Source organism: Balaenoptera borealis (assembly GCF_965194805.1).
Source record: "Balaenoptera borealis genome assembly, chromosome: 15".
In the NCBI taxonomy this organism is placed as follows: Eukaryota; Metazoa; Chordata; class Mammalia; order Artiodactyla; family Balaenopteridae; genus Balaenoptera; species Balaenoptera borealis.
Genome location: NC_138871.1, coordinates 25,526,459 through 25,539,301, shown reverse-complemented (window position 1 = coordinate 25,539,301; position 12,843 = coordinate 25,526,459). Strand labels below are relative to the sequence as shown.

Below are 12,843 nucleotides of genomic sequence, written 5' to 3'. Positions count from 1 at the left end.
TACCCTTCCCCCTCCCCATATTCTCAAGTCCATTCTCTAGTAGGTCTGTGTCTTTATTCCCGTCTTACCACTAGGTTCTTCATGACCTTTTTTTTTTTTTTCCTTAGATTCCATATATATGTGTTAGCATACTGTATTTGTTTTTCTCTTTCTGACTTACTTCACTCTGTATGACACACTCTCACTCCATCCACCTCACTACAAATAACTCAAACTCTTAGAGGAAAACATAGGCAGAACACTGTATGACATAAATCACGGCAAGATCCTTTTTGACTCAGCTACTAGAGAAATGGAAATAAAAGCAAAAATAAACAAATGGGACCTAATGAAACTTAAAAGCTTTTGCACAGCAAAGGAAACCATAAACAAGAACAAAAGACAACCCTCAGAATGGGGGAAAATATTTGCAAATGAAGCAACTGACAAAGGATTAATCTCCAAAATTTACAAGCAGCTCATGCAGCTCAATAACAAAAAAAAAAAAACAAACAGCCCAATCCAAAAATGGGCAGAAGACCTAAATAGATATCTCTCCAAAGAAGATATACAGACTGCCAACAAACACATGAAAGAATGCTCAACATCATTAATCATTAGAGAAATGCAAATCAAAACTACAATGAGAAAAAACAAACAAACAAACAAACAAAAAAGAAACTACAATGAGATATCATCTCACACCAGTCAGAATGGCCATGATCAAAAAATCTAGAAACAATAAATGCTGGAGAGGGTGTGGAGAAAAGGGAACACTCTTGCACTGTTGGTGGGAATGTAAATTGGTACAGCCACTATGGAGAACAGTATGGAGGTTCCTTAAAAAACTAAAAATAGAACAACCATATGACCCAGCAATCCCACTACTGGGCATATATCCTGAGAAAACCATAATTCAAAAAGAGTCATGTACCAAAATGTTCATTGCAGCTCTATTTACAATAGCCAGGACATGGAAGCAACCTAAGTGTCCATCATCGGATGAATGGATAAAGAAGATGTGGCATTTATATACAATGGAATATTACTCAACCATATAAAGAGATTTCTATGGTATCAACTCTTCCAAGAGGTTTTTCTCAAAAGGTAGAACACCATGGGGGCACACCCACCTTGCTTCAATGGCATTTTTTAAGGGATAAAGAATAAAAAGCAAAGAAAGGAATTTTGCATATTCATTTTGGCAATTTGAAATCCCTAAATAAATAACAATACAGCCAACGTTTTGGCACAGTTAGCCTTATTTGAGCCCTCGAGGAAAGAATGCCAAAATGAATGTTCAAAATGGCTATTCACTGCAACTAAATAATGCTGGGTGTAGAGCACAGGGTGTTGCCTTTGAAAATAGCCGATTGCCATTAGCTTACAAAAAGAGAGTTTGATTCATTAGGATATTTGTAGAACACTAATGATACAATATTAAGACACCAGCACTTTGACAACTAACCCAACGTGTGAGAAAAAAGAACTCTGTCTCTCTCTCTCACTTTTATCAGCTAAAAAAAAAACCCCAAAAGTTAAAATTAAATATGAAAAATTCTTATTAAAAAATACATTTCCCAGAACTGACTTTTATTACCTCCTTGATGGTTTATAGACTTCATTAAGGAAATTATTTTCTAATAATTCCCATATGTTTGATCAGTTTTCCCACACTTGCCTCTGGATAGTGGTATAACCCAAATACTTGAAAGAGAATTCTTAAGATGAATTCTTCAAAACTAAGCAGGTGTCATCAGCAACTCTCTGATCTGAGATTAAATGTCTTTTGGTATAAATAAACAGTTTCAGATTCTTTCCTTGAGTCATTTTTTAATATTAAAAGTTAGCAGTCTGGGTCTTCCCTGGTGGCCCAGTGGCTAAGACTCTGTGCTCCCAAAGCAGGGAGCCCAGGTTCGATCCCTGGTCGGGGATATAGATCCCGCATGCATGCCACAACTAAAGACCCCACGTGCCACAACGAAAATCCTGTGTGCCACAACTAAGATCCAGTGCAGCCAAAATAAATAAATAAATATTTTTAAAAAATTAGTGGTCTTTAGTGGTCTTCCAACTACATGTTGTCCATCAAAGAAACATTTTAGATGTAAGGATACATATCGATTCCAAGTAAAAGGATGAAAAAAGAGATTTCATGCAAATAGTAACCAAAAGAGCACAGGAGTGGCTATATTAATTTCAGACAAAATAGACTTTAAGTCAAAAACCGTTACAAGAGACAAAGAAGTACATCACATAATGATAAAAGGGTCAATTCAGGGCTTCCCTGGTGGCACAGTGGTTAAGAATCTGCCTGCCAATGCAGGGGACACAGGTTCGAGCCCTGATCTGGGAAGATCCCACATGCTACGGAGCAACTAAGCCCATGAGCCACAACTACTGAGCCTGCGCTCTAGAGCCTACGAGCCACAACTACTGAAGCCCACATACCACAACTACTGAAGCCCACGTGCCTAGAGCCCGTGCTCTGTAACAACAGAAGCAACTGCAATGAGAAACCCGCAACTAGAGAAAACCCACACAAAGCAACGAAGACCCAATGCAGCCATAAATAAACAAATAAATAAATAAATTTTATTTTTTAAAAAAGGGATCAATTCACCAAGAATATTTATAAGTATTTATGCACCAAACCTCAGAGCTCCTAAATTAATGAGGCAGATGTTGAAAGAATTGAAGGGAGAAATACACAGCAACATAATAATATTAAGAGGCTTCAACACCCACTTTCAATAATGAACAGAACAACCATACAGAAGAATAAAGAAATTCAGAAATTGAACAACACTATAGACCAATCAGACATAACAGATATATATACAGAACACTCCACCCAAAAACAGCACAACACATTTTCTCAAGTACACATGCAACATTCTTCAGGATAGAACACATGTCTAGCCACAAAGCAAGTCTAAATAAATTCAAGAAGACTGAAACCATAATACACAGTATCTTTTCCAATCACAATGGAATGAAACTAGAAACAAATAGCACAAGAAAAACTGAAAATTTTACAATATGTGGAAATTAAACACTACACTCTTACAAAACCAATGGGTCAAACAAGAAGTCACAAAGGAAATTAGAAAATACCTGGACACAAATGAAAACGCAAAATGCCAAAAAACTTATGGACGCAGTGAAAGAAGTACTAAGAAGGAAGTTTATAGCCGTAAATGCATATATTAAAAAAGGCAAGATCTCAAGTAAACAATCTAACTTTTACCTCAAGGAACTAAAAGAAGAACTAAACCTAAAGCAGGCAGAAGGAAGGAAATAATAAAGATTAGAGCACAGATAAATGAAATAGTCAGCAGGAAAAAAAAAATCATGAAACTAAAAGTGTTTTTTTTCAGAAGATCAACAAAATTGACAACCTCTTAGCCAGACTAACTAAGGACCCAGACTGACTAAAAAGAAGACTCAAATAATAAAATCAGAAATGAAAGAGGGACTATTACAACCAATGCCACAGAAATAAGGATTATAAGAGAATAAATACTATGAACAACTGTATACCAACCAATTGGATAGCCAAGAAGACAAACATAAATTCTGAGAAAGACACAACCTACCAAGACTGAATCATGAAAAAATAGAAAATCTGAACAAACATATAACTAGCAAGGAGATTCAATCAGTAATCAAAAACCTGCCAACACAGAAAAGCCAAGGACCAGATGGCTTTGATCATCCTCAACAAAATACTAGCACACAGAATTCACAACACATTAAAAGAAGTATGTATACACCATGATCAAGTGGGATTTAACCATGGAATGTAAGGATGATTCAACACATAAAAATCAACCAATATAATACTTCACATTAACAGAATGAAGGACAAAACCACACGATTATCTTGACTGATACAGAAAAAGCAGCTGACAATACTCAACACCCTTTCATGAAAAAGCACTCAACAAATCAGGAATGGAAAGAAACTAATCAATATAATAAAGGCCATTTATGAGGGCCCACAACTAACTCACACCACACTCAACAGTGTAAAACTGAAAGCTTTTCCTCTAAGACCAGGAACAAGGCAAGAATGCCCACTCTTGCCACTTCTCTTCAACACATTATTGGAAGTCCCAGCTAGAGCAAAGAGACCCCAGGAAAAAACTCTCACATACATGGTCAAATGATTTTCAGCAATGGTATCAAGACCATTCAATGGGAAAAGGATAGTCTTTTCAACAAATGTTGCTTGAAAAACTGGATATCCACATGTGAAAGAAGGAAGTTACACTCTCACCTAGCAACATATACAAAACTCAACTCTAAATGGACCAAAGATTTAAATGTTAAGACCTAAAATTATAAAACTCTTAGAAGAAAACTCAGAGCAAAAGTTGCACAACAGTAGATTTGGCAATGATTTCCTGGATATGATACCAAAGGCACAAGCAACAAAAGAAACAACAGACAAACTGGACTTCATGAAAATTTTAAAATTCTGTATATCAGAAGACACCATCAACAGAGTAAAAAGGAAACCTGCTGTATAGCACAGGGAACTCTACTCAGTGCTCTGTGGTGACCTAACTGGGAAGGAAATCCAAAAAAGAGGGGATATATGTATACATATAGCTGATTCACTTCACCGTACAGCAGAAACTAACACAACATTGTAAAGCAACTACACCCCAATTAAAAAAACAGAAGTGTAAAGAGGCAACCCACAGAATGGGGGAAAATATTTGCAAATCACATATCTGATATGGGATTAATATCCGTAATATATAAAGAACCCAAACGCGAAAACAAAAACAGAACAAAACACCCAATTAGCCAATTATCAAATGGGCAAAGAACTTGCAGAGCCATTTCTCCAAACATATATGAATGGCCAATAAGCACATGAAAAGATGCTCAACATCTCTAATCATTAGAAAAATGCAAATCAAAACTACAATGAGGGTCTTCCCTGGTGGTCCAGTGGTTAAGACTCTGTGCTGCCAATGCAGGGGGCCCAGGTTCAATCCCTGCTGAGGGAACTAGATCCCACATGCCTCAACTAAGAGTTCACAAGCTACAAATAAAGGATTCTGCATGCTGCTACTAAGACCCAGTGTAGCCAAATAAATAAATATTTTAAAAATAAATTAATAAAATAAAATAGATAACCAACAAGGACCTACTGTAGAAACAATTAAAAAAAAACTACAATGAGACATCACCTCACACTCATCAGGATGGCTGCTATCAAAAACAAAAAAAAAAAAAGAGAGAGAATATAAAAAATGGTGAAGATGTGGAGAAACTGAGACCCTTGTGTCGTGTTGGTGGGAATATACAATGGTGCAACCATTGTGGAAAACAAGAGGGAGTTACATTTCTCTTCCTCTTTCTATTTTTTTTTTTTTATTATAGGCATTGTTTCTAGGATAAGCCTTGATCTTGCATTCTTCCCCTCATGGATGTTACTTCCTGTCAACTTCCAGCAGCAGGAGTCTTCTTTTCAGTGCTTGATGCTTCACAAAATAGACTCAGCCCATTGGAAGCAAATACCAGAGAGCTAGGAGACAGAGCTGGTTGCAAACCTTTCCTTTTCCAGCCTTTGGATGCAATTCTTTTGCCGATAATTTGCTACCTCTAGTTCCTTGGGCCACACAGGTATCCTGTCATCCAGCTCTTTTTATATGTGAGAGACATTCTGCATACTGTCCCTTTTTCTTTGCACAGAAGTATATACAGTGTGGCAGTTACTGTAATCTCCTCCCCCTTGCAAACAGCCACTCTAGAATTTTGGACCTCTAGGGTTCTCTGTCTTGCATGCTTGGGTGCAAGGCCAAGCAAAATGAAGGGGAGAATAATTACAGAAAGAAGAGGACATTCGTGGAGAATTGGGAGCAGGTAAGGTGAAAGGGCACAGGAGAAAAGAGATTCATGTAGATTTTTTGGTTTCTGTGGGAAACAAGTTGACACACTTGGGCCTCATTTTGTATTACCAGAACAGACAGTTATACATTTAGATATATTTAAGTAGCTAGATAGTGCAGCAACTGCCATGAATTCTGTACACTAAAGAGAACAGTCTTACATATATTTTTCATTTTGTTTTATGTCATATTACCTTAATTATAGCATTCACTGGTATGCTTGTAGAATACAGATGTTTTAAAATGCTCTGGTTTTCTCTACATGGTTATTTCCTTGTCCTATTTGTAAGGAATCCAACATTGTAAGACATATTGCATGTTTTTCTCTTGACGATTGTTTACCTTGAAGCATCATGAATTAACTTGAGCTGTTGGATTTTGTGGAGAAACTTTAAAAAGGGTCTGTGAAAAAGGCATTGTGGTGAGTCGCATTATGCACCCAAGCCTAAGGAGCAGATATCTGCCATCAGCCCAACTTGGCCTGGATTGCCTCTGTTTTAGTTCCCCTGGTTAGTGCTTTTCTCCCTAACCACTCTTGTGACTGCGATAATGTGAGTAAGGGCTGAGTTGCTAATGATTTATGTGTGAAGTAAGCTGGTTTGAGGGAGGAAATCTATGGACCTAGTCATTTTCCTTGGTGGTAAGCTTTCAGGGGTGCAAAGATTGATCTTCCTGGGGACTTTTCCGGTACCAGGAAGATATCGCCTAGATGGAACCTCCAAAGACACACATTTAATTTTTAGGCCTGTTTTTCCTATCATGAGATATGAGTTTTTTCACTGATGGGGATGATGCTCATCTGAGAAGAAATTGTGAAAGGTGTTGTAGTATAGAGGTGTGGCTTAAGCTTTTAAGTTTCCTTCAAGGTTTTTCCCCTAAGCTTCATACTTCAGACGGCCTACTTACATGATACTAGTATGTGATGTGAGGCTAACAACTTCCTAAATACCTGCAAGCCAGATCAGTGTCTCTTTTCTCTGTATTTCCATGGAAATCAAGGGACCCATAGCTACTGCAGGTTAGGGTGGGTGGTGTGAGATTGGGGGAAGTGTGGTAAGACAAATTTTGGCATCAGTAAAATGTTTACGTATTAAAATATTCAGTTCCAACATTCAATTCTATTTAGGTAAACCCTTAGTTAGGCTTTTCCTGGTTCCGAGCCTATGTAACTTATTTTCTCTCCCTAGTTCCAGCCATTTAACTTTAGCTTGCAGGCTCAGTATCATCTTAACCTCTAGAAGTATCTTACATGTAGGAGGAAGAAACTAAAGAGCTCTATTTCAACACTTAGGAACATCAAGCCCTACCCTGACCTCAACCTTTATTCTTATAGTTAGGCTATTGTCTTGTCCCGTATACCCACTTCCTGCATTTTGAACCCATCAGGTTAACTGAGACATGTCTTGCTGTAACATACCCAGTTCCTCTACCCCTGAGGCTCTCCTTAATTCTTCCCATTGTCACATTTTGATTTAATTCAATACTGGAATCCCTGAAACCCTTGCATGGTACCTGAGGCCCTATCAGATACTGGTAGATTTTGTTAGTGTCAAATGCTTAGCTATCTGATTCTCCAAATATCCCTTGCTCCTATATTTTCCATCCCAGCATACTACATACCCATTAAGGCATTGTTTTAGCTCATGTTGGACCCACTCCCATCCAGAGGCCTACTCTTTGCTAGTTGCCATACTTTCTGGAAACCCTGTTATGGCCAGGTCTGGATTTTTTTGTGTTCCCACCCAAAGCCTGTATCTTTTAGCCAGCTGGAACTATAAGACCAACATAGATTTTCTAGTTTCTGGTAGATTTATGTCACCATTTGTACACTGTCATGTCTATAGATATCTGTATCATTTGTACTTTTTGGCCATTCCATGCCTATTGGATATTTTTCATAAATTGCAAAAGAGTATTTTATGATTTAGCACCAAATTGAATATGCCTAATTTAAGTTTGTAAACTATGTTGTGCTAACTTGTATCTTTTCTTTATCCAAATAGTGATTTACTAATATTGTCCCATTTTTAATTATGTGGAAGTTTTCAGAATTGTAAATAAATGCTTGTGGATTTAAACTTGGTTAGACTATGACTGTCCCAGATACATTAAAGCTAGTGATCTTTTTACTCATTCATTCATTCAAAAATTCTGACCTTCCTGACTCAGTTTACCCAGCTCAAATGGTTGTGAAGATTACTAACAGTGTATATGTATGTAAGCTACTTTCAGAAATTAGAAACTAAAAAGTAAAACTAACAAAAAACATTTGTTAGTATAAATAACAATGGAATTTAGTATGCTATTATACCCTCAGACCTACTGTAGGACATGCTGTTCTTTGCTGTCCACTTGTGGCAGGATTCATAGTTTTTCTAACAGATACAGATCCCTATGCCTGATACTGTGAGGAAATGTTATACTTGAGCTCCACTCTTATCTCTCTCAGGCATTTTTTGGTATTGTCTAAAATGTAAATACATACAGTCAAGCTCCAGCATGATACCAGGCACATAATAGAAACCCAATAAATGTGTCACTGTGAGTGGAGGATAAGTTGACAGAATATTTGTGAAGGTTGATTAGGCAGATTAGATTGATTGAAAATCTTTCAATATTTTAAGTTTGCATCTCTTTCATTCCAGAAATTCTATGTCTAGAAATTTATATATAGCTCTATACGTGTATAAAGAGGTTCACATTGCAGCCTATCTGTAACAGAGGAGAAAAACAAAAAACAAACAAAAAACCCCCAAATTGAAAACAACTAAAAGTGCATCAATATTGGACTGGTCATGTAAATTATGTAATGTTACGCAGCTATTAAAGAGCATAGAATGGATGTACACAAAAATTGACTGGGAAAATCACTATCCAAGACAGATTGTAGACTATGTATATAGTATGCTGCTCTTCTATAAAATACAGGATATCCATTAGGTACAAATACTTCCATACAAGATACAGTAAGTGTGAATGTAAGCACTTGGGAAATATCTGAAAGAACCACACAAGAAACTGGGAGAGTGGGACAACTTTCCGTGTCCTGTACTACTGGAATCCTGAAGGTTACACCCACGAACTAATGGACCTCTGCTAGCCACCTTCAGCTAAGGAGGGAATTGCAGGCATGAGAGTCCTCCTTACTAATCAAGCGTCTGAGTCGGCCGGCGTGATGACGTCATGTGGACGGGCGGTGGCGCATGCGCAGTAGAAGGAGGTCCGCGAGCTGCGTGGGCTCGTGCCTAGGCGCCTGTGGTTCGGGGCCTTGTGCTGGCACCGGGGGCGCCGGGTTGGCGACTTTGGCACTCTTGGCGTTGGGTGGGCGGCAGGTTGGGGGTCACATGAGCCAGTGGCAGCATGGCCGCGGGCGCTGGGGTCAGGGTCGCGGCTTTTCCGGACGTTCGTCGGCCAAGAGGAAGGGCGGAAAGCACAACCCGGAAAGGTAATACACCTTGGCCCCTGGGCCTGGGCTTCGTCTCTTGTGCTGTCTCCTGTCCCTGTTGCCCTCGCGCGCTGGCCGGTCCGCGCTGTGCCAGGGGGTATTGGTCATCTCGCGGCTCAGTTCACAGTAGCTGAAAGGGACAGTGTGTGATGTTCAGATTTCTCCCCATCGTTTTCAAAGGGAAGCTCTGGCCATTGCTCCTCGGGTAGAATGCAGAGGGAGTGCTTTTTAAGATGCGACTGTCAGTGTTGGGGACACTCCTTAATTACCAAAATGGAATCCCCTTCAATTCCTCAAGCTGTGTTGTTTTGGCACAGAAAATGTGAGTAATAGGAACTGGAACTAAGTTTGAGTGAAAAAACGCACTGGTCTCGCCGAATTTTCCATCGAAACAGTTGATTTGTGTTGTCTCTAGGAATTCTAAAGGGCGTACTGTTGCTTCCTAACTGGTGTCATTTGAGAGATCTACCTCTGTACGTTCAAATGATTAATTTTGAGACTTTGCTCTTGTGTGCAGTAAACCCTTTAATTCCCTAAGACCTTCCTTTCCTCCATCTCATACACTATTAAACCCGCTTCAGTTTATCTCCAGAATTTATTTGGAATCTGTCAGCTCTTCCCCAACATCCTAATCCTGAACTTGCCTGTCTGTTGCGATTAGGTCCTAACTAGTGTCCATATATCTTGTTTCCTTCCAATCCATTTTTCACACAAGACACCTTAAAAGCAAGTTGGAACATTGCTCATAAACATAGCTCACAAACATTGTTTTGAGAATAGAAAACACACTGTTGGCCTTTAAGACTCTGCGTGGTCTAGAATCCTCTCTGCTTCTCTAGCCCCATCTTGTGCCACTTTTGCCCTCACTTTCTATGCTTCAGATACACTGAATTAACCTTAGTTCTAACTCATGTGACAGAAGTCAGTTCAGATATTATTTTTCACTGTGATTCCTAGCATTAAGGAATTTTATTATCAGGTTTTGTATGAGGACTAAAAATAAACTGTGAAGTGGAAGAATTGAGTTTAAACTATTTCAGTCAACACGCATGTATTAAGGATACCTTAGTATTCAACACCGGGCTAGGTTTTATCAGGGATACAGAAGTTCTGGCCATCTCTGGTTTTGGATATCCCTTATTTGTTGAGACCTTTGCGTTGTTTGGCTGCCTTTTATCTGTTTTCATGATGGGAAAACAGGAACAAGGGAAGTATAGGTTATTACTAGGTGGGGTTGAATAAGTGGAGCAGCAAAATGCAAAGCAGAAAGAAGAGGGACCTACTATAGAGGGATATGATTTCCATTTTCACGGCGCCTTCATCCTATGCAGGGAGACAGCCTAACATAAAATTTGCCTAACAAAAAAGATATTAATAGGTGGAAAGACTATCTCCCAGTTGGACAGCGGATGCCTGGGACTCGTTTCATTGCTTTCAAAGTTCCTTTAATACAGGTAAGCGAAAGTTAATACTGTATTCTTCCAGAAATCTGAATTCACCATATAGAGCCCTGGCTCTCAAACCCGTCGTACTCCATTTTCCCTTTATATAGCAAATACTTTTTAAATCTTCCTTTACTATCCAGAAATGGAATTCATAGATAAATACAACCTACTTTTGTACTTAATTTAAAACAAAACAAAACAAAAAAACACAAAACAATGTAATGCCCTAACTATAAATAAAGAATAAAGTAATTTGTAAGAAAGTAATATATATCTCAGTATGTAGATGTTTGGGGATGACTGTACTAGAAATAAAGAAATAGTCAGTTACTTGTACCATGAATGCAATAAACTATGGACTTTGATTGATAATAATGTGTCAGTGTTGGTTCATGAATTCTCACAAATGAAGCACACTGGTATGGCATGTTGATAGTGGGGAAGGCTGTGTGGGATGAAGGAGAGAGGGTATAAGTGGGAACTGTGTACTTTTTGCTCAGTTTTGCTGTTAATCTAAAACTGCTCTAAAACTAGTCTACTAATTTAAAAAAAAAAAGTGTGTTGCTGGCAGTTGAATAACCAAACAGATCAATGGAACAGAGTACATAAATAAGCCAAATACATAAAAGAATATTTAGCAGTGAAAGCCATCCTTCATATATGTAGATATTCAAGAAGTATTTATTTATGTGTCTATTTACAGGCACTCTGCTTGGAGCTGGCAATACAGTGGTAGGCAAAATTGATGTGGTCCCTGCCTTCTGGGAGTTTACAGTCTCTTTAGGAGACCAACATGAAATAAACAAACATAGAAATAAATAGAAGTGAGCTTATTTTCTTCCGTCTAATCTCTCTGGAAGAAAGGATTGGAATATCGCTTGTAAATTCCAAAGGAGGAAACTTTACTTTGAATCTCATATGTTAGCATCACAGGGTTTGAATAAATGGATAATATCATAAAGGATTTTAAACACATGTTCTTTCTTATTTTATTCTCTCTGACAGAGTTTTGAAAAGAATCTTGCTTCAGAAGAATGTTTTTCCCCCTTGGATCTTTTTTAACAAAATCCAAGACCAGAATGAAGAACTTGGGCTGATTATTGACTTAACATATACTCGCCGCTCTTATAAGCCAGAGGTAAATGGAACCGGTAATTGAAAATGACCTTCTTTCTGATACTGTAATAATTCATAGTAATTCAGTAGTTATCATCTTATGCTAAGGTGAATCCTTGCCTTCTTTCATGGATTCAAAAAGGGAAGCTAGTGGTTTCCTTAAATATACATTTCTAATTGCTGTTTCAAAATGAGATTAAAGATATGAATTGAACTATAGTATTTGGCAGTAGGTTCTAGATATGCTTAAGAAATTCTGTAAGCTTCCATGTTCTATATTTTTAAAATGAAGTAAACTTTTAGTAAGAATAGTAGTAGCCTAAAAGGAAAGAAAGGTATGGCCATTATGTCTTGAGCACTTATTTTAAGCAGTTGCCTGAGCATGTTTAAGCATCACGGTAAAAGACAATTGTTCTCTAAGTTTTATGCCTTCTTTTTCTAATACCTTCTGATACAATACAGAAACCCATATATTCTCTTGGCCCATGTAGAATATACGAGTGCAAAAGAATTATCCTTCTTCTGACCTGTTCCATGGCCTTGGGAGACAGTAACACCAAATGTTTGTTAATATTTGTATAGCAGTTTGCCATTTAGAAAGTTCTTTCCTATCCATTGACTTAGTTAATCTTCACAACAGTCCTTTGCTGTTGAAGTGGAAGTAGTACTGATCTCTCCTACTGAGTGCTTACTCTGCACTTAGCTCAGAGGATAGACAACTACAATTACTAATTTTACAGACAATGAAACTGACTCTCGGAAAAGGAAGAATTGAAATTTCAACTCAGTTATTCCTCTTTTTTTTTATTGTGGTAAAATATACATAAATAATATTTATTTTAACCATTTATAAATATGCCGTTCAGTGGCATTCAGTACAGCCACAGTGTTGTATAACCATCACCACTGTGTATAACCAAAACTTTTTCATCATCCTCAACGAAAACTC

General features: G+C 37.9%; 2 protein-coding genes across 2 annotated transcripts in view; both read left to right on the top strand.

The window, feature by feature from the left end:
- Nucleotides 1–12,843, top strand: part of LOC309611944 (uncharacterized protein) — a 371,966-nt gene that overhangs the window by 130,602 nt on the left and 228,521 nt on the right. The gene's annotated exons all lie outside the window — the stretch shown is intronic.
- The window catches only part of LOC309611946 (RNA/RNP complex-1-interacting phosphatase-like), a 136,873-nt gene that overhangs the window by 105,072 nt on the left and 18,958 nt on the right, over nucleotides 1–12,843 (top strand). Inside the window, exons 2-3 of the mRNA XM_082357023.1 lie at nucleotides 5,692–9,333; nucleotides 11,784–11,916. Coding sequence (XP_082213149.1) covers nucleotides 9,092–9,333; nucleotides 11,784–11,916 — 375 coding nt within the window. The 5' untranslated portion in view covers nucleotides 5,692–9,091. The remainder of the gene's footprint in view (nucleotides 1–5,691; nucleotides 9,334–11,783; nucleotides 11,917–12,843) is intronic.